A 21,398-nucleotide genomic window follows, 5' to 3' on the forward strand; every position below is an offset into this window, starting at 1 on the left:
CCAATGTCAAGTCTATGTTGAGGTTTTTTTACTATCAAAAATAAAGAAAATTAAAAAAAAATGGTACCCGCCCTAACCGGTTTGGCTCAGTGGATAGAGCATCGGCCTGCAGACTCAAGGGTCCCAGGTTGGATTCCCGTCAAGGGCATGTACCTTGGTTGCGGGCACATCCCCAGTGGGGAGTTTGCAGGAGGCAGCTGATCGATGCTGCTCACTCTCTATCCCTCCCCCTTTCTCTCTGTAAAAAATCAATAAAATATATTTTAAAAAAATGGTACCCTACAATCCTACTAACCAAACATGACTTTTTATTTCTGCACATTCTTACCTTCTGGATGTTCTGATTTTGCAGATAACTTCGTTGTTTAAAATTTATTTTAAAAATTTACATTGCACAGATATTTTTACATCACTATGTTCATATGTATGTATGGTTTTCTTCACCATAAAATTTTGTACTTTTGATCTCATGATTAATATTTCTGTGGATATATAATAGTTCTCAAATTGATACAACATTTTCTTAACCATTTCCTCATAGCTAGACAGACTGGTATTAGTTTTTGTGAAAATAATACTACTATATATTTGTCTACAAAACTCTTTCTCCCTTAAAAAAAATTTCCTTAAGTCTACAAAACTGGGAATAATGAATGAAAAAAAATTCACCATTTTTATAGCCCTTGATATGTGAATACCTTCATAATGTGTAAAATAGTTTCATTTTGAAAACCCATAGGAAAATAACTTTTTAAATAAGGGGGCAAATTATTTAATATATTTTTGTAAGAAAAGACTTTTAATTGTTAGTGTACTCAGTGCACTATTATGTGAGTAAAAAGTGGTATATTCTTAAGACAACAGGGGGGAAATATGAAGTAGGATGTGAAAAGCTATAATGTTACTAGGCACACTAAACGCCCTAACAGGAGAAAAATTGTTCCTACTGTTCAGTGATGGCGAACCTATGACACGTGTGTCAGAGGTGACACGTGAACTCATCTTTTTTGGTTGATTTTTCTTTGTTAAATGGCATTTAAATATATAAAATAAATATCAAAAATATAAGTCTTTGTTTTACTATGGTTGCAAATATCAAAAACTTTCTATATGTGACACGGCACCAGAGTTAAGTTAGGGTTTTTCAAAATGCTGACACGCCGAGCTCAAAAGGTTCGCCATCACTGCTATAGTTCCACTGTTTCCTCATTATTAGTGAAACTTCCTGACCACTCAAAAGAGCGCTAGCTAGATGGGAATATTGCTTATCCTATAAGATTTTAACACATAGTCCTTCAACCAAACCCTCCGGGAGTACTCACTTCTCCAGCAGAGTCAGTGGACCGGAGGCCCCTCTCCTCCCCACCCACCCTTGAGCTCTTTTGTGTCTGGGCCAGTGAAGATGTCAGATTATCTGACTCAGTAGTACTTCTGCTTTTGTCTTGATTCCTCTGCTTTTTATGTGCATTTTTCTTCTCTAAAGAAAGGTTCTTGTTTTCTAGCTTTTTGCTCTCTTTAAGTTCCTCAGCCTTTCTGGGTTTCTTTTTGTTTCTCCTTCCTCTGACATCAGCATCTTCATCAGCACTTCCGGGGCTGTCCAGGTGTTTATCTAGAACAGCATCTTGAGCTGCATCTATCCCTGCTTTGTCTTTTCCACTTTTAATCTTTAGTTTCTCTTCTCTGTTGTCAGACTGTAAATCTTCACTGTCCCCCTCCTGAAAGGGGAGATCATTAAGTAGATCTGATTCAGAGTCCAACTGAGATTCAACACATTTCTCTTTTCTTGTTTTTCTGTTTTCTTTGGAATCTTCTTTTATTTTAGTCTTTAAATCTCTTATTTCACCCTTTTTAACTTTCTTTAGTTCCTTAGTTTCTTTTATATCATCTTTTTTGGGCTTTTTGGATTCCTTTAATTCTTCTTTGGCTTCTGAAATTCTTTTCTTTGTCCTTAAATCAAAAAATGAAATTTCAGAGTTCTCCAAGTCTGGTTTGGATTTCTCTTTTAGTTTCCCAGGCTTTGCTTTTTTCTTCTTCAGATCATCTGGACTTTTCTCTTCTCTCTGCTTTAATTTTTTCTTTTTCTTTTTTGGAGAAGTATCTTCTTTTGTCTCACTTTGCTGATCGCTATCAGAGTTTGCCTCAAATATGTCATTATTTAAAGATAGTCTCTATAAAACAGAAAATATTTAAATACTCATTAACATAGTAATTCAAAAGTTTTTGGAAAGTAGTACTAATTATATATGGTAGAAATGTCTTTTTTCTCCCCAGCAATTTCTCGACTCCTTAAAATTATTTACCTAAACAGAAGTTGCTTAGTATTACTTATATCTCTGATTTGGCAAATAAGACTTGGTAGTGATGATGACCCTCAATTTAAGAAAATAGATAAACACATACAGAGGAACAAAACTGTTAGCATTGCTGAAGATCTGAAACTAAAGGTCAACCCTATGAACCAAGAGTTCAAGGTTTGATTCCCGGTCAGGGCACATGCCCAGGTTGCAGGCTCGATCCCCAGTGTGTGGTGTGCAGGAGGCAGCTGATCAATGATTCTCTCTCATCACTGATGTTTCTATCTCTCCCTCTCTCTTCCTCTCTGAAATCAATAAAGAAAAAAATAATAAACAATAAAACAACTTCAAAACAAAAAAAAAAGTCTTATGTATGGTGATGGTACTGGTGGTGGTGGTGGTAGGGAATGGGGTTGTACATGATTTGAACCTCAAAATACTCCAAAACACCAAGTAATTTGTACAGACTTTCTTGGTTGCCGAAAAAGTATTTACCAATCCAAACAAAATTTTGTTTTATTTTTTTAAGATTTTAGGTCCCAGAATAGTCATAAACTTGCTGTTAAACTTCACTGTTGCATATGGAATGAGCTAAGATGGCATCCAAATTTCACCTCCACAACTGATATGCTATACAGTTGATCCTTAAACAACACAGGAGTTGGGGGGTGGGGGGGAAACAGACTCCTGCACACTCAAAAATTAGAATATAACTTTGAACCCACTAAAACTTTACAGTCATGCTTCAGTATCCATGGGACCCCCACCTCCACAGATAAAAAGATATATGGATGCTTGTCCATTATATAAAACTAGGGGCCCAGTGCAAGAATTCATGCACCTTGAAAGGAATTGTGGGCTGCCAAGCTGCGGTGGGCACAAGGGCGGGTCTCGGCCCATCCTCTGTGCCCCCACCCGGCCCCTCCCGCCGCGGACACCAGAGCCCTCTCTGCTGGCAGCCCTGCTGCCACTGCCACTGCTCCTACATGCTGATGGTGCTGATTCTGCTTGCACCTGCTGACAGCTTGGAGCAATTGGGGCTGGCACCAGCAGTGGGTGCAAGCAGGACAGGCGCTGTCAGCGGCTGCTGCCCTAATCACCCCTCAGGAGCAGGGGGAGGTGGAGAAGCCTTCAGGGGCAATCAAGGCCGGCAGCTGCCGCTCGCAACCACTGATGGTGCTGAGCCATCGGGGCTGGCGCCAGGCGCCGGCAGCGGGTGTGAGTGCCGGGTGGGACCGTGGTGCGCAGGAGCAAAGAATTTTCAGTAACCACCAGAGGCTCACCCCGATGACAGCAACTGGTGCCCCCTGCCTTGGTCTGGTGCCCCCACTCACCTGCTCCACCATCTGGCTGCAGCCAATGCCCGCCATGTTCCACACTCTGCAGCCTGTTGCCGATGCCCACCATGCTCTATGCGCGCGCCCTGGTGGTCAGTGCACGACATAGCAACTGGTTGTTCAGTTGTTTTGCCGTTTGGTCTATTTGCATATTAGGATTTTATACACACACACACACACACACACACACATATATATGGCACATATCAATGTACACACAGTGGGACCTCACATCCACGGACTCCCACAGTTGAATCTGTAAATGGGAAAACTGAGAATAGGGAGGGTTGGGCTAAAGGTATATTTATTGAGAAAATCCGCACATAAATGGACCTGTGCAGTCAAACCCATATTGTTCAAGGATCAACTGTACTTCAAATTAGGTATGGACTGGGAGACAGGGAGAAAAAGGTACTAATTAACAAATAAATGAACCTGTTTATCAAATTGATAATATAACCAAACACAATAATTAATCCAAGTAACTTTAACACTAAACACCCTCAGTGAATTTTGTATGTACAAAAAAAACCCCTGCAACTAAATTTGGAATTTTACAGTAAGATGGGTGTAACAAATCTGAAGCTAATTCCTAATCATTGTTGTACCCAGTGCAGATAATGTTGATGGGAACCAGTATTCTCAGAGTATAAAAAGGGAGCTAGAACAATGACCAATGTGAATGAGAGGAGGACATTGTAGTGATGGACTGAAATTACATATATCAATATTAATTTATGATTTAAAACAAAAATGTACGTTTTCCTTAAAGGGCTTAGAAATAATGGTACCCTAGTAGCAGTGAATACATCTTGGCTTCTAAACCCTATTCCCCTCTAGAGAATGAGTGCTGAAGCAGAAAAGTTCATGGCAAAGCAAGGATTTGGTCAAAACTGACAACGGAATATCAAAAGGACACAGGAGCTGGCTTGAAGGGGCTCCCACTAGATAAATTAGGAACCATTTTAGCATTAAGATGAATAACAACAGGAATGGACACAACACACTGACTAAAATGATTCCATGAGTGTACTGACACTGAGAGGGAAGGGCTTCCCTTTATAAGACACAGACTGAAAAACACAGAATAACAAATAGAAAAATCAATATTTTGCAACCAACACAGTAAAAGCTAATTGAGGCAAGAATCATCCAAGTATTTTAAAATCATGGGGTGATAGGTTGTTGGGGAATAAGAGATTCTCACAGTTTCAAAGATTACAGCCAAGCTTGGTTCTTGCACATCTCCCATCTTGAACAATTCAGTTCTCTACCAAATTGTTCATGGGTAAAAATGTCTCTGTTGTTGAACAAGCTTCAGTTTTTTACCTGACAACCCTTTCCTACTGTATATCAGCATGACAAAAAGCATCTCTCAGGTCACAAAGAAAGAAGAAAATGCTCTAGATAGAGTCAGTTTATGGCTAACATCTCAAGATATTGTGCTGTGAATATTTAAAAAAAAATATTTTTATTGACCTCAGAGAAAGGGAGAGGGAGAGAGAGATAGAAACATCGATGATGAGAGAGAACCATCGGTTGGCTGCCTCCTGCACATCCCCCCACTGGAGATTGAGCCCATAAACCGGGCATGTGCCCCTGACCGGAATTGAACCTGTGACCCTTCAGTCCACAGGCCGGTGCCCTATCCACTGAGCCAATCCGGCTAGGGCATGCTGTGAATATTTTTGTGGGTTTTTTTTTTTTGCTTTTGTTGCTGGCAAATGGACAATTAGCACAATTTTAAAACAGAACGAGGCCATCAAGAGTGCTAATGTTACAAATAGTGTGAAAGAAATAATGCTCTTGCACATTATTCATGGTGGCCAAGACATGGAAACAACCAAGGTGTCCTGTGACAGAAGATTGGATAAAGAGGATGTGGTACATCTACACAATGGAATATTTTTCAGCCATAAGAAAGGATGAAATACTGCCATTTGCAACAACATGGATAGACCCTGAGAATATTATACTAAGTGAAATAAGTCAGAAAAAGCTAAGAACCATATGATTTCACTCATATGTGGGATATAAAACAAACTCATGAACACAAACAGCAGTGTGATAGTTGTCAGAGGGAAGGGGGTGGGAGAAAAGGGGGACCTAATATATGGTCACAGATTTGAGTTCTAAATTTAATTTTTAAAAAAAGAAAAGAAAGAAACAATGATTGATCACAGGCAATTGAAGAGGCAGAAAAACTATTGATTTGGATAAATGAAAACCACTTGGCCGGTGACAGCATTTCGGAGGCAATGACATGTGAAAAAGCTAAGACGCTGCATACTGACCTCCTGAAAGACAACCTGGAAAGGAGTGTTGACAGTGACTCGTTTAAGGCTAGTAGGGAGTGGTTCGATAAATTTAAGAAAAGTGTTTATTTATAGGTTCAACAGTACTGTATTAAACATGTACTGTATTTAAGAAAGGTTTTTAAAACAGAATCATTTGGGGGTCTGGGACGAATTAATTCAATTTACATGATTTCTAATGGGAAAAAATTATTTGGTTTTGGAACAAACTGCTTCTCCAACAGCCTTACGGAATGAATTAAGTTCGAACACCGAGATTCTACTGTACTTATTATTTATTATCAGGTTACTTAATATTTTAAAAGTAAAAATGTATTTTTAAAAAGGGTGAAAAAAATAATGGGTCTGATTATCATTTAACTATAATTTATAATCAGCAATAAATTAGAAAACTGACATAATCCTTTTTTAAAAAATCCTCACCTGAGGACATTATCTTAGAGAGAAGAAGGGAGAGAGAGAGAAATATCAATGTGAAAGAGAAACATCAATTGGATGCCTTTTGTAGGTGCTCCAACTGGGGATCAAACCTGCAACTCAGGCAGCACATGCCCCGATGGGGAATCAAACCGGCAACCTTTCTGTGCAGTGGACAATGCTCAACCAACTGAGCCACTCCAGCCAAGCTGACATCCTATCTTGATGTAATTAAAGTACACCACACTGAATCTAATCAAGAGAAAGCAAATCGTCTTATTCCAATTTTAAAAAATACTGTTTATTTGTGATTTAACATTAATTTTCACTTAATTCCAATTTAAATGATCTTCTATGAAACAACTGGCCTAAACTCATAAAAACTGTCCACATCATGAAAGACAAAAGGCTATGGATGTGTTCTAGACTAGGACAGGAAACTAGAAAGACATGAAACGAAATGCCCTGCATAACAGGAAGCAATAAAGGACCTTCAACAAGGACAATGGGGAACACAATGATGTGTCAGCTAGACATCAGACAACAGTGTTGCTGATGTAATGCTACTGAGAGGTACAGTAAGGAACCTGAATTTTCCTGAGGACGTCTCTGTTGTTATGAGACACATGCTGAGGAATTAAAGATATAGGTTATCATGTCCTCATACTACAACTACCTGTTTTGTTTTGTTCTTTTAAAGGATGTGTTTTTTATTTTATGTATTTTTTTACTGATCTTAGAAGGGGGGTGGGGGGCGATAGAGGAATAAACAATCAACTGAGCCACCGCAGCCAGGGCAACAAATATCATTTTCTGCATCATGTGTATTTTATGGTAAACAGCATTAACAATGATTTCTGGATTATTTTAAGAAACCATTTCTAACTTCTTGTTATACTTACTAAGTCCTAAGTAGGCAGTCCTCCCAGAATTAATGAGAGAAAGTGACAAATCAAATATTCTTACAGATGCTACTTTGAAAAAACCTCTCCTTAACACAAAAACCTTGGTGATTGGGAATATCACGACATTCATAGGCAACACATATGCTGCTTATATGAATGCACGCAAAGAGATGAATGAAGGCACTGGCCAGGTAGCGCACTTGGTTGGAGCATAATCCTATACAACAAAAGGTTGGGGTTTGATCCCGGTCAAACGAGTACAGGAGGCAACAGATCAGTGTCTCTCTCTCGCAAAATCAATTAAAAAACATTTCCTTGGGTGAAGATTATAAAAAATTAATAAAAATATATTATAAAGAAAGAAAATACAACTCTTAAAAAAAAAAAAAGGCCCTAGCCGGTTTGGCTCAGTGGATTGAGCATCAGCCTGGGGACTGAAGGGTCCTGGGTTTGATTCCGGACAAGGGCACATGCTTTGGTTACAAGCTTGATCCCAGCCCTGGTTGGGGTGTGTGCGGGAGGCAACCAATTGATGTATCACTCTCACATCGAAGTTTCTCTCTGTCTCTGTCTCTCCCCCTCCATTGCACTCTAAAAAATCAATGGAAAAATATCCTCAGGTGAGAATTAACAACAAAAAAGAAGTAAATCTTTTTTTAAAAAACTGTTTTTACTGCTTTTTAGACAGAGAGGAAGGGAGAGGGTAAGAGAGGTAGAAACACTGATGAGAGAGAAACATCATAGATCAGCTGCCTCCTGTGTGGCCCTGATGGGGAATCAAACCACAACCCTGTGTTTGGTTAACAGGTGGAGGAAGCTCAATCACTGAGCCCACACCCATAGGCCATAAAAAAGAAGGAAGTCTTACTCTTTGTGACAGCATGAATGGACCTGAGAGCATCATGCTAAGTGAAATAAGCAAGTGAGAAAAAGGCAAGTACCATATGATTTCACTCATATGTGAAATCTAATGAATAACAGATTAACAAGCAAAACAGACAGACTCACAGGTAGAGAGAACAGGCTGATTGCTCACTATGTGGGGTGGGAAGGGAGCTGGGTGAGGAGGGGGTGGTGGAGGGTTTGAGCCAAAAAGAGAAAAAACTCATGGACATGGACAACAGTGTGGTAATTGCTGTGGGGAGGGGAGGTGGAGGAGGGAATAAAGGGTATAAATGGTGTTGAACGGAACTTGACTTGTGGTGGTGAACACACAATACAGTATACAAATGATGTGTTGTAGAATTATGCACCTGAAACCTGTATAATTTTGTTAAATAATGTCACCCCAATAAATTCAATAAAGGGGGAGGGGAGTATGCCTCAAACACTATACCAGTCATCATCAATCATTTTTAAAAAAATATATTTTACTGCCCTAGCCGGTTTAGCTCACTGGATAGAGCATCGGCCTGGGGACTGAAGAGTCCCGGGTTCGATTCCAGTCAAGGGCATGTACCTTGGTTGCAGGCACATCCCCAGCAGGGGATATGCAGGAGGCAGCTGATTGATGCTTCTCTCTCATCGATGTTTCTAACTCTCTATCCCTCTCCCTTCCTCTCTCTGTAAAAAATCAATAAAATATCCTATCTAATAAAAGAGAAACATGGTAATTAGCCGTACATCCGCTACCCTTCCCATTGGCTAATCAGGGCAATATGCAAATTAACTGCCAGCCAAGATGGCGGCCGGCAGCCATGCACTGAAGCGAACAGGGAGGCTTGCTTGCTCCAGTGACTGCGAACTCCAATGTTCCCCGCCTGACTTGCCGGCCTCTCAGCTGCAACTATAAGCAACTATGTTGCAAATATAGAAGCTAAACAAAACCCCAGAAACCGGCCAGGTTCAGCCAGCCGGACCACAACATTGTATCAAATACAGAAGGTAAACAAAGGCCAGAAACCTGCTTTCAGCAGCCGAGGCCTCAGAGCTAAAGCTGGCCCAGAATAAAAAAAAGAAAAAAAGAAAAAAAGGAGCAGTTGGGAGCTTCAGTCACCCGCCAGCCTGAAAACGGCCCTCAGCCCCTCACCCAGACTGGCCAGGTACCCCAATAGGGACCCCCACCCTGATCCAGGACACCCTTCAGGGTAAACCAGCCGGCCCCCACCCATGCACCAGGCCTCTATTCTATATAGTAAAAAGGTAATATGCCTCCCAGCACTGGGATCAGCGGAGCAGCAAGGCCTCCCGGCACCGGGATTAGTGTGACAGGGGGCAGCGCTCAAACACCCTGATCGCCCTGCGGCTCGGTGTGTGACAGGGGGCGGGGCCACAACCTCCCTATCTGCCCTGCTCTGTTCGTGACAGGGGAAGGCGCCCCAACCCCCTGATCGGCCCTGCTCTGTGCCTGATAGGGGGGAGCTCCCCAACCCCCTGATCGCACTGCGGCTCTGTGTGTGACAGGGTGCAGCGACCTAACCCCCTGATGGGCCCTCTTCTGTGCGTGACGGGGGGAGCTCCTCAACCCCTTGATCGGCCCTGCTCTGTGTGTGACAGGGTACGGAGCCCCAACCCCCTGCTGTGTGTGTGACAGGGGGCGGTGCCCCAACTCCCCTATCGGCCCTACTCTGTGCGTGACAGGGGGGAGCTCCTCAATCCCCTGATCGGCCCTGCTCTGTGCGTGACAGGGTACGAAGCCCCAACCCCCCTGATGGGCCCTGCTCTGTGAATGACAGGGGGTGACGCCGCAACTTCCCTATCGACCCTGCCTTGAGTGTGACAGGGGGCGGTGCCCCAACCCCCCAATGGGCTGTACCCTGAGCGTGACTAGGGGTGGCATCGCAACCTCCCGATCCGCCCTGCTCTGTGCATGACAGGGGGCGGCGCCCCAACTCCCCAATCGGCCCTGCTCTGAGCCCGACCAGGGGCTGCACCTAGGGATTGGGCCTGCCCTCTGCCACCCGGGAGCAGGCCTAAGCCAGCAGGTCATTATCTCCTGAGGGGTCCCAGACTGCGAGAGGGCACAGGACGGGCTGAGGGACCCCCCCTCCCCCCCCTGAGTGCACAAATTTTTGTGCACCAGGCCTCTAGTATTAAAATAAAAGAGGATATATAAAATATACTGTCAACAATAAAAAAAAATTTTTTTTAAATATATAGTTGACTGATTTTTTACAGAGAGGAAGGGAGAGGGATAGAGAGTCAGAAACATCGATGAGAGAGAAACATCAATCAGCTGCCTCCTGCACACTCCCCACTGGGAATGTGCCCGCAACCAAGGTACATGCCCTTGACTGCAATTGAACCCGGGACCTTTCAGTCCGCAGGCCGACGCTCTATCCGCTGAGCCAAACCTGTCAGGACACATCAATCATTTTAAATCAAAAAAGTTGCTGTTGGGTTACACTGGAAGCTTAGTAAAGTAAAATAAAGGGATGAGAAAGCCAAAGTTGTATAATACAAGATTTCATGGGAGAAGTGTGAGCAAATATCTTACTAATAAAGCAGGAAAGTGAGAAATTGAGAAATATACTTTAGGGTGACTTCAATCACAGTATCTAAATTTTGGGAGTAATATGAACCAAATCACTTATTAAAACATGTGCATTGCCCTAGCCCAGTGGTCGGCAAACTGTGGCTCGCGAGCCACATGCGGCTCTCTGGCCCCTTGAGTGTGGCTCTTCCACAAAATACCACGTGCGGTCGCGCAGGCACGGGCGCGATTGAACTTCATGGCCCATGGCATAAGTCGGTATTTTGTGGAAGAGCCACACTCAAGGGGCCAAAGAGCCGCATGTGGCTCACGAGCCGCAGTTTGCCGACCACTGCCCTAGCTGGTTTGGCTCAGTGGATAGAGCCTCTGCCTGTAACTGAAGGGTCCCAGGTTTGATTCCAGCCAAGGGCACATGTCTGGGTTGCAGGCTCGATCCCCAGTGGGGGGGCGTGCAGGAGGCAGCTGATCAATGATTCTGATCATTGATGTTTCTATCTTTCTCTCCCTCTCCCTTCCTCTCTGAAATCAATAATATATATATTTATATATTTTAAATGCGCTTTTGTGTTTGTATGAATTTTTTTTAGGGAAAGAATTACGAATGGAGGGAGTAGACACCCATTCTAAAAAAGTGAAATATAACTAGAGCAAAAAAGTTGGGAGGAAAAAATGTCTCTCCTTTAACCTGAACTAGTTTTGGAAATGGTTTCATTTATAAAAAATTTTAAAGTACTAAGCATTCTGCTTAGTAATTTAAAAATCATATTTATTAAAGGCCTTGCCACAGTAGCATAATTTTAAAACACTGGATACTCCACTCCTTTAAGTGATTTTCAAGCTATAGCCCAAACCAAAAGGCAACCTACAGTGGTTAAGAGTGCAGTAGCCTGGCTCTGTCATTACTAATGGGTGAATTTGCGCTACTTACCTTATCAAAGCCTCAGGTTCTCATCTTAATCCATAAAAAGTGCTGATCCACTGTTCAGTAAATAAAAGCTGCCTCTGTTGTTGCTGTTATTATTATTAACAACGCTACACACAGTCAAAACTGGGTCATAATATTGTTTTGGTAATTTATAAGTACCGCGCGCTAACCGATTGCGCAACTGGAGCTCCTATTGTTTTGGTAATTTAAAAAAATAGTAAGTATTTTTTAAAATGTGGCTGAAAACTCAAATTGTAGGGAGAGAAGGGATCAATATTCAGTCCTTACACAAAGACCTCAATAAGTAAGAATCCGTTTCTTGTGAAAATTTTCACTACATAGTTCTAAGTTTAAGAACCTTTGCCTGTATTTAAAAAAAAATTATTCCTGATGAAAATGAAACCTCAAAAGCAAGTGTGTTAGAATTGGTTCAATATATAAATAGAAGCTATAAATGAAATTTCCATTATAAAGAAAAACGGGAAATTCTTCCAAGACTCATAAATAAAGCCAATTGAATTATTTGTGAAAGAAGAGAATCAAGGCTAAAACAGTGGACACATCATTAAACCAAATTTATGTGTTAGGTTTTCTGTGTGTTATTTTTTTAATCCTCACCAGAGGATATTTTTTCCATTGATTTTTTTAAAGGGAGTGAAAGAGAGAGGGAAAGCAGAAAGAAACATTGATGTGAGTAAAACACATCGACTGGTTGCCTCCTGCACGTGCCCTGGTCAGGGCCGGGGCCGGGGAGGAGCATGCAACTGAGGTACGTGCCCTTGATGGGAATTGAACCCAGGACCCATTGGTCTGCAGGCCGATGCTCTATCCACTGAACCAAACTGGGCTGTGTGTTAGTTTAAACATTATTCCTCTCTAGCCCACAATCAAACATTTTTCCAAATTGCTGATGAGAAAATTTAACTTCAGTGAGTTCCTTCCATCTTTTTATTCTTCCTTACCATCAGGAAGAGCTACAAAAAGCAATAAAGTAACTAAAATTAAAGTGGGAACAGAAGAGAAAAACAAAGGACCTGGATAACCAGACCTGTGAATAATCTGAAATGGATTAAAATCGATAGTTTTATAGAAAGATCTAAAAATTGTGTTATTTTAATTAGCAGTAAAATCAGATATAAAAAATATGTTAATAATGCATATTAGCTCTGGCCAGGTGGTTCAGTTGGTTGGAGCCTCATCCTGTGCACCACAAGGCTGTAGGCTCTATTCCCAGTCAAAGGTGAATAAGGGAGGCAACCAATCAATGTTTCTCTTTCACATCTATGTTTCTCTCTCTGTCTCTCTCTTTTTCAAATCAATACAGAAATATATCCTCAGGTAAGGATTTTTTAAAAATACAAAAGTATGCACTATATCTGTAGTAGTAATGTGAACAGCACACAAAATATTCCTTAGGTATTCAAAAACAAGATGCTCATCTCATGGATAGTTTTGACATGTCTTTTCCCTACTTTCATCTTACTCTTAACTTAAAGGAAAATATTAACATGTCCAAACTATACCTGTTTGTCAACTGTAATCACAGGTTGGCTACAGAAAGAAGAGTCGGCAGAACTCAATCAAAGCATTCTGTGAGAACTAACTGGCTATAGAGTCTGCAATAGGAATATTATCTATTTTACTAGAGGCCAGGTGCACGGAATTCATACATTGGTGGGAGGAGGGATCCCCTCAGCCCGGCCTGCACCCTCTCTAATCCGGGACCCCCCAGGGGATGTTCAACTGCCTCTTGTAATCCAGGACCACTGGCTCCTAACAGCTCACCTGCCTGCCTGCCTGATCACCCCTAACTGCTCCCCTGCTGGCCTGATTGCCCCTAACCGCCTCTGCCTCGCCCCACACCCGGGACCTAGAATTCCCTTCTCTGGCCAGTTGCAGACACCCAGAACCCGGGCTTCCCTCCCTCTGGCCTGCCGCAGGCACCCAGGACCTGGGCCGGCTTCAGCCACAGGGGACCATGGGTGGGTGGCTTTGCCCGGGCTGCAGCTGCAGGCACCCAGGACCATGGGGCGGGAAGCTTGTCCTTCTCTCAGGCCACCGGCACAGCCGCTGGTGCCCGGGACGGCGGGGCATGCGGCTTGTCCCTCTCCCGGGCCACAGTCCCAGCCGCTGGTGCCCGGGACTATGGGGCATGTGGTTTGTCCCTCTCCTGGGCCGCAGGCGCTGGCGCCCAGGACCACAGGGCAGGTGGCTTGTCCCTCTCCTAGGTTCAGCCTGGCTGGTCCCCATTCCTCTCTGGAGAGCTCATTTGTGCCTGGGTGGTCCCCATTCTTCTCTCCCCAGTGTTGAGTGTTTGAGCCTTTACGGTGTGATGGCTGATGACCATTTGCATATTAGCTCTTTATTATATAGAATTATTACTTCTAATTTCTTTACTGCATTTTCTATATCAGTAAAATTTATAAATTTATTGTACAAAAAAAAGAGAAAGAAATGAGATAAAACATGATACCTGAATATCTTTCTTGACTGCTTTAGCTTTGTTATCCACAACTTTCTTCCTAAATTCAAGAAGAACTTCTTTACAATCTTCAAGATGAACCTCAGGCTCCCAGGTATCATCATCTGAGGTGTATCCTTTCCACCGAACTTTGTAAAGGATTTTACCCTGTTACATAAATTAAAAATAGACAAATAAAAGACATTACTGACTTGATTAAATTTCCAAAACAATACAATTACTGAGAATATGGAAACAAACTTGAAATGGAGATTAATATAATTATAAAGTATGTTCATCTCCTGAAGTGGCTTAAGAAAAAAATAGGAGCACACCAAAAGCAAAAACAAAGCTTCTGCACAGCAGAGGAAATAACAAACAAGATGAAAAGGCAGCCCACTGAATGGAAGAAAATATTTCCAAATCATGTAAGGGGCTAATATACAAAATATATAAAGAACTCATGTAACTCAACAGCAAAAAACCAAACCAATCTGATTTAAAAATGGGCAGATCTAAATAGACATTTTTTCAAAGAAGATATACAAATGGCCAACAGCAAAATGAAAAGATGTTCAAAATCATTAATCATCAGGGAAATGCAAATAAAAACCATACAGATATCACCTTACACGTTAGAATGGCTGTTTTCAGTAAGATAAAAAATAACTAGTATTGGTGAAGATGTGCAGAAAAGAAAACCCTATGCACCACTGGTGGGAATGTCAATTGGCAGGAATGGCAACCACTGTGGAAAACAGCATGGAGGTTCCTCAAAATATTAAAAACAGAACACGATCCAGCAATTCCACTTCTGTATCTTAAGAAAATGAAAACATTAACTCAAAAAGACATATGGCTGAAACCGGTTTGGCTCGGTGGATGGAGCGTCGGCCTGCGGACTGAAGGGTCCCAGGTTCGATTCCGGTCAAGGGCATGTACTTGGGTTGCGGGCACATCCCCAGTAGGAGATGTGCAGGAGGCAGCTGATCGATGTTTCTCTCTCATCGATGTTTCTGACTCTCTGTCTCTCTCCCTTCCTCTCTGTGAAAAATCAATAAAATATATATTTAAAAAAAAAAAAAAAAGACATATGAACCCCCATGTTTACTCAGCATTATTCACAATAGCCAGATATGGAAGCAACCTTGGTGTCCATCAACAGATGAAGAAAACATGTGTGTGTGTACGTACGTGTACGTACACACACACACACACACACACACACACACACACACGGCATGGCAAAAGTAGGTTTACAGTTGTTCATATGGAAAACTAGTGGCCCAGTGCATGAATTCATGCACACTGAAAGGAAATTAGAAGAAATATTTTAATATCGCTATTCGCCCTTTCTCTAAATAGAAGGGTCAACCAAATTCACGATCAATAATGACAGATTGAAACATGTGTGCGATTGGTGCCAGCAAGAGCTTTATATGTATCGTGCATGCACGAGTCAACTTAACCTTTTATATAGAATAAACTTGCTTAATTAGCCTGCTTTCTGATTTAGCTAAACATTTTCCAGCCCAGTGAAGCGTCCCAACTTTTCAAGTAATTATCAGCAATACAGCAATAAATATCAACATGAAGCACATTACTATTGTAGATCACAAAGGGAGAACAAAGGGTGAAATATTTAACTGCAGCAGTGTTTGACTATATTCTGTGCAGAGAAAACCTGAAGTCATTTTCAAGGTTCACCATTTCTTTCTTCTTTTCAGTCGGGTCAAGTTTCTAAGCTTTCTAAATCGCCGTTTTCTGGTTAATGAAAAGAAAACAGGATTCCACCGAGTCTCCTATCTACCTACTCCAGGATTTCTGTGAGGATCAAATGAGATGAGGCACAAGAAAATGTTTCACAAACATTTGGTTAAAGTGTAAAATGTCGACACCTGGTTATAAAGCAAGTCGTGTTCCTGGGCTGAAGAAACTCCAAGGAGGCTAGTCATTGCTAGGGAGAGGAAGCCGAGCGTTCCTACGTGATGTCATTACCCGGTGCCCACAGCAACTGTTTCCTGGCTGGGCTGGGCTGTGGGCCACATTTTGTGCCATGGGGTCTCTGCAGCATCGGCTGCGATTTGTTGGGGTGTCGCTCTGGGGTGGCCTGTGTCCCACTTGGGGGAAGCCAAGTGTTGCTTTGTAGGCAACAGGTCTGCAGTGCCATTTCTCTGTAAATGGCCACTGTGCATCACAACAGCTCCTGCGTTGAACATGTCCCCTGGTGGTAGGTGTGCATCACAGCGACCTGTCAGATGGTCAGACACTTAGCATATTAGCCTTTTATATATATAGACTAGGGGCCCAGTGCATGAAATTCATGCGCTGGGTGGGTGGGGGGTGTCCCTCAGCCCAGTCTGCCTCCTCTCACATACTGGGAGCCCTCAGGGGATGTCCTAGTGACGGCTTAGGCCCGCTCCCTGCTCCCCTTGGAGACAGGGCCTAAGCCGCAGTCTGGCCTCCCTTTGTGGGAGGTGACCGGGCTGATCAGAAGAAGGCACCCGCCCCATCACCCTGCTGCTGCAGCCACTGTCAGTCACCGCAGCCAGCAAGGTTTTTTCATCAACACGGACTCCAGTCCCTTCACCATGAAAAATGACAACTATCTTTAAGCATTTTCAAGATGTGTCTTTCATATAATAATAATTTCTTTATTTTTTTTTTTAATCCTCACCTGAGGATATGTTTCCATTGATTTTTAGAGAATGTGGAAGAGAAAGGGAAAGACAGAGAGAAACATCAAAGTGCGAGGAACACTTAGATTGGTTGCCTCCTACATGAGCCCTGACCTGGGCCTGGGCCAGGGAGGAGCCTGTAACCTAGGTGCATGCCCTTGGTCAGAATTGAACTCAGACCCTGCCATCGGCAGGCCAAGGCATTATCTATCCACTGAGCCAAACCGGCTAGGGCAGGATATGACATTTCTTAGCCCTCCAGCAGCGGACCTTCGTTTTTTTTGCCAGGAGTGTGGTGAAAAACCCTAGATCACCTTTTTGGATTCTTATTACCCAAGTTACTAAGAATATTACCAGTGGCATACAGGGAGCTTAACCAATGAGCGGTCAGAAAAGGTGTTTCCTCTGTAGTTCACACCAATCGCCGGCTTAGGGCCCCCCCCTCCCCCCGCTGCCCCAGGCCTGACGCCTCTGGCCCAGGCTTCAGGCGTGGGCAGGAACCCCCATCCTCCCCCCGATCACCGGCTCCACCCTCACCCAGGCCTGACGCCTCCGCCAGAGGTGTCAGGCCTGGGAAGGGGACCCCCATCTCCCCCCAATCACCAGCTTCTGGGGCTTCTGGGGCTGGCCTGCGGCCCGGGATGGTGGCTTGCACTGGCGGCTGCGCTGTTCCGCCCTGCCTGCAGTATGCAAATTAGCCGCCATCTTTGTTGGCAATTAATTTGCATATTGTGCTGATTAACCAATGGGAGGCATAACGAAGGTATGGTCAATTACCATGTTTGTCTATTAGATAGGATAATACAATAATTAATGCCTAATAATACAAGAATAAACTGTTTTGCATACTCCCAACTATAAACCAAATTTTGCCCCACCCTATTTATTATTCAGCCATAAAAGCATATGAAATATTGCCTTTTGCAACAACATGGATGGATCTAAAGCAGTGGTTCTCAACCTTTTTTTTTTTGCCATGCCCCACCTAAGCATCTCCAAAATCCTAATGCCCCCCCTGTGCCGTGCCAGCACAGCCACAAGTTCGGTGAGCCTGGAGGGGGTAGGGGGGCGGAGCGGCAGCGAAGGATGTAGAAAAGACAAAGAGAATAAGCTGGGTCTAGGTCAGGGGTGGGCAAACTTTTTAACTCGAGGGCCACAATGGGTTCTTAAACTGGACCGGAGGGCCGGAACAAAAGCATGGATGGAGTGTTTGTGTGAACTAATATAAATTCAAAGTAAACATCATTACATAAAAGGGTACGGTCTTTTATTTTTTTAGTTTTATTCATTTCAAACGGGCCGAATCCGGCCCGCGGGCCGTAGTTTGCCCACGGCCGGTCTAGGTGGATCTTCCTGTGCCTTCCTGAGGCCACAGACAGAGATCCAGACAACAAGCAGAGCCTTTATTTTATAGCCAGAGGTAAACAAGGTAGTGGTCACCATAGTTACAATTTTCTTGTGAGTTTCACTTGTTTTAGCAGCACTTGCTGGACCTCCCACAGCCTATTAGCTACCCAGATAGGATCTATGGAACATCATAAGATCAAGCTTAACTATGTTAAGAGAGCTGTGCCCTCTAAGCTGGCACTTGTTTGTGGCTTTGCCAACAGGCCAATCTGAGGCTTAACCCTATAGCCGCTCCCTACATACCGAGTGACATATAATTCTTATTATTCAAAAAGTGAACTCTTATTCATGTGGAGGAATACTAAAAGGCCATTAACTGGGTCTAAACAAGCTTCCAAAGAATATGGCATCCATGAAAAATAAAAATAAAAGAATGACACTTGAAGAACTGAGGAAGAAATCACTAAGAAATTGTTTAAAAAATAATAATATGAAGTGATATGAAAAAATAGCAAATAAAGTTCCAAAACATATAATAAAGAACAGAAATATGTCAGAATATATATTTATAGAGTGTATATGAGGCCCCTAGAATCATAAGAAATACAAAAAATTCACTATTAATAACTCATTCTCTAATTGCCCTCTTTAACCCTTTTCGGTCCAACGTGGAGGCTGACTCGACAGATCAGGGGCTAGGAGCAGGTCCAACGTCGAGGCTGAGGTCGACACTGCAAACCGGTTCAACATTCAATCCCGTCAATTAATTTGGACCAGACTGTTTGAATTCCAAAAATAAAATTGGACCGCACAGGATTAAAAATCAAATTACCCCCACTGTGGGGCAAGTGCCCCACTTTGGGAACCACTGATCTAAAGAGTATTATACTAGAGAAACCAAGATGGCAGCATAGGTAAACACCTGAAATTGCTGCATCGCACAACCACTTCAAAAATACAAATAAAAGACAAAACGGACGTCATCCAGAACCACAAGAAGGCTGGCTGAGTGGAAATTCTACAACTAGAAGGAAAGAGAAAAGCACACTGATACTCAGAGGAGGTGTGGAAGTGAAGTGCAGAGGCACGGAGGTGGACGCGGAAAGGGCTGGCAACTGAGGACATGGATGTCTTTTTCAATAGGGAGAGAGACACACACACTCCCACTCTGAACTCCAGTTCCGGGCGAGTCTCGGGGGACCCAGACTCATACGGGGAGAAACTGGACTGTCTGGCAGTGGGCGGAACTCGAGGGCGGCTTTCTCTCAGAGGTGCTTGCAGCGATTACCGTGGGACACTGAGAACCCGGGCCTATTAGGGCAGGGCTGAGGATCAGCCATAGCTGTTTGCTCCGCCCTGTTGATTCCCTGAGACCCTGCCCCACCCAAGCTGTGTGCAGAGGCTTTTGCATATGAATGGCCTGGCCCTTTGCAATCTAAAATTACCTAACAAACTGCAGCTGGGTCAGAGAGACCCAGAACATCCAAAAGATGGCCCAAAGCCCCACAGCAGCTTGCACTGCTTCACAGCTGGGCCTCATCTGGGCACCTCCAAACCCGAAACAAATAGGAGGAATCTGCAGATCTCTCTGTAGCTCCTGCTGGGTAGCCTCAGGCAAAGGCTAAAGTAGCACTTACTTAGAGATCCAAGTGCCAGTGTACCCAGTGGTTAGAGTGGGACCATCCAGATTACAACTCCTCCGATCCATAAGGGTCACACTCAGGGGGCAGACTCTGTGAGCAACAAAGCCCTACTGAAGAAAGTCTTGCCCCATAAGGGTGTCTCCAGCACAGAAGTTCTCCCACCATAGACACAGCTGATTCTCACAGCCAATTGGCCTACAGGTCAATTCCACCCAGTGATACCAACTACAATCAAGGCTTAACTACAACAAGACTGTGCACACAGCCCCCAAAGGGGTGCACCAAGAGTGTTCACCTCAGGTGACTAGGGAGGCTGAGCCACTGGGCCCTATAGGACACCTAGCACAAAAGCCACTCTATCAACACAGGGAAGCAGCCAAAATGCGGAGACAAAGAAATAGGTCACAAATGACAGAAATGGAGGAAAGCAAACTACTGAATATAGAGTTCAAAACCACGGTTATAAGGTTTTTCAAGAATTTTCTAGAAACCGCCGATAAATTTAGTGAGACGCTTGATAAATCTAGTGAGACCCTCAAGGATATGAAAAAGGACCAACTAGAAATTAAGCATACACTGACTGAAATAAAGAATATTATACAGAGCCCGAACCGGTTTGACTCAGTGGACAGAGCATCGGCTTGTGGACTGAAGGGTCCCAGGTTCGATTCCAGTCAAGGGCATGTACCTTGGTTGCCGGCACATCCCCAGGAGGGCTGTGCAGGAGGCAGCTGATCAATGTTTCTCTCTCATCGATGTTTCAAACTCTCTATCCCTCTCCCTTTCTCTCCGTAAAAAGTCAATAGAATATATTAAAAAAAAAAAAAAGAATATTACACAGAGATCCAACAGCAGACTAGAGGATCACAAGAATCAAGGCAAAGATTTGAAATACAAAGAAGTAAAAAATACCCAACCGGAAAAGCAAAAAGAAAAAAGAATCCAAAAATATGAAGATAGTGTAAGGAGTCTCAGGGACAACTTCAAGCGAACCAACATCTGAATTATGGGGGTGCCAGAAGAAGAGAGAGAGCAAGATATTGAAAACCTATTTGAAGAAATAATGACAGAAAACTTCCCCTACCAGGTGAAAGAAACAGACTTACAAGTCCAAGAAGCGCAGAGAACCCCGAACAAAAGGAATCCAAAGAGGACCACAGCAAGACACATCATAATTAAAATGCCAAGAGCAAAAGACAAAGAGAGAATCTTAAAAGCAGCATGAGAAAAACAGTTAGTTACCTACAAGGGAGTACCCATACGACTGTCAGCTGATTTCTCAACAGAAACTATGCAGGCCAGAAGGGAGTGGCAAGAAATATTCAAAGTGATGAATAGCAAGAACCTACAACCAAGATTACTTTACCCAGCAAAGCTATCATTCAGAATTGAAGGTCAGATAAAGAGCTTCACAGATAACAAAAAGCTAAAGGAGTTCATCACCATCAAACCAGTATTATATGAAATGCTGAAAGGTATTCTTTAAGAAGAGGAAGAAGAAGAAAAAGGTAAAGATAAAAATTATGAATAACACATACACATCTATCAACAAGTGAATCTAAAAATCAAGTGAATAAAAAGCTGATGAACAGAATAAACTGGTGAATATAATAGAATCAGGGGCATAAAAAGGGAGTGGACTG

At 43.0% G+C, this 21,398-nt stretch overlaps 1 protein-coding gene across 12 annotated transcripts in view; it reads right to left on the reverse strand.

Annotated features, from left to right (window-relative positions):
- MPHOSPH8 (M-phase phosphoprotein 8) overlaps positions 1 to 21,398 on the reverse strand; it is a 79,261-nt gene that overhangs the window by 37,372 nt on the left and 20,491 nt on the right. For all 12 annotated transcript variants that reach the window (XR_002828426.1, XR_002828427.1, XM_023751153.1 and 9 more), the window contains exons 2-3: positions 14,100 to 14,255; positions 1,323 to 2,168 (exon numbers count right to left, since the gene is read on the reverse strand). Coding sequence is in view for 10 of the 12 variants with exons in the window: in XM_023751153.1 (XP_023606921.1) it covers positions 1,323 to 2,168; positions 14,100 to 14,255 (1,002 nt within the window). In the remaining 2 variants the exon portion in view is untranslated. The remainder of the gene's footprint in view (positions 1 to 1,322; positions 2,169 to 14,099; positions 14,256 to 21,398) is intronic.

Source organism: Myotis lucifugus, unplaced genomic scaffold, assembly GCF_000147115.1.
Source record: "Myotis lucifugus unplaced genomic scaffold, Myoluc2.0 scaffold_19, whole genome shotgun sequence".
NCBI lineage: Eukaryota > Metazoa > Chordata > Mammalia > Chiroptera > Vespertilionidae > Myotis > Myotis lucifugus.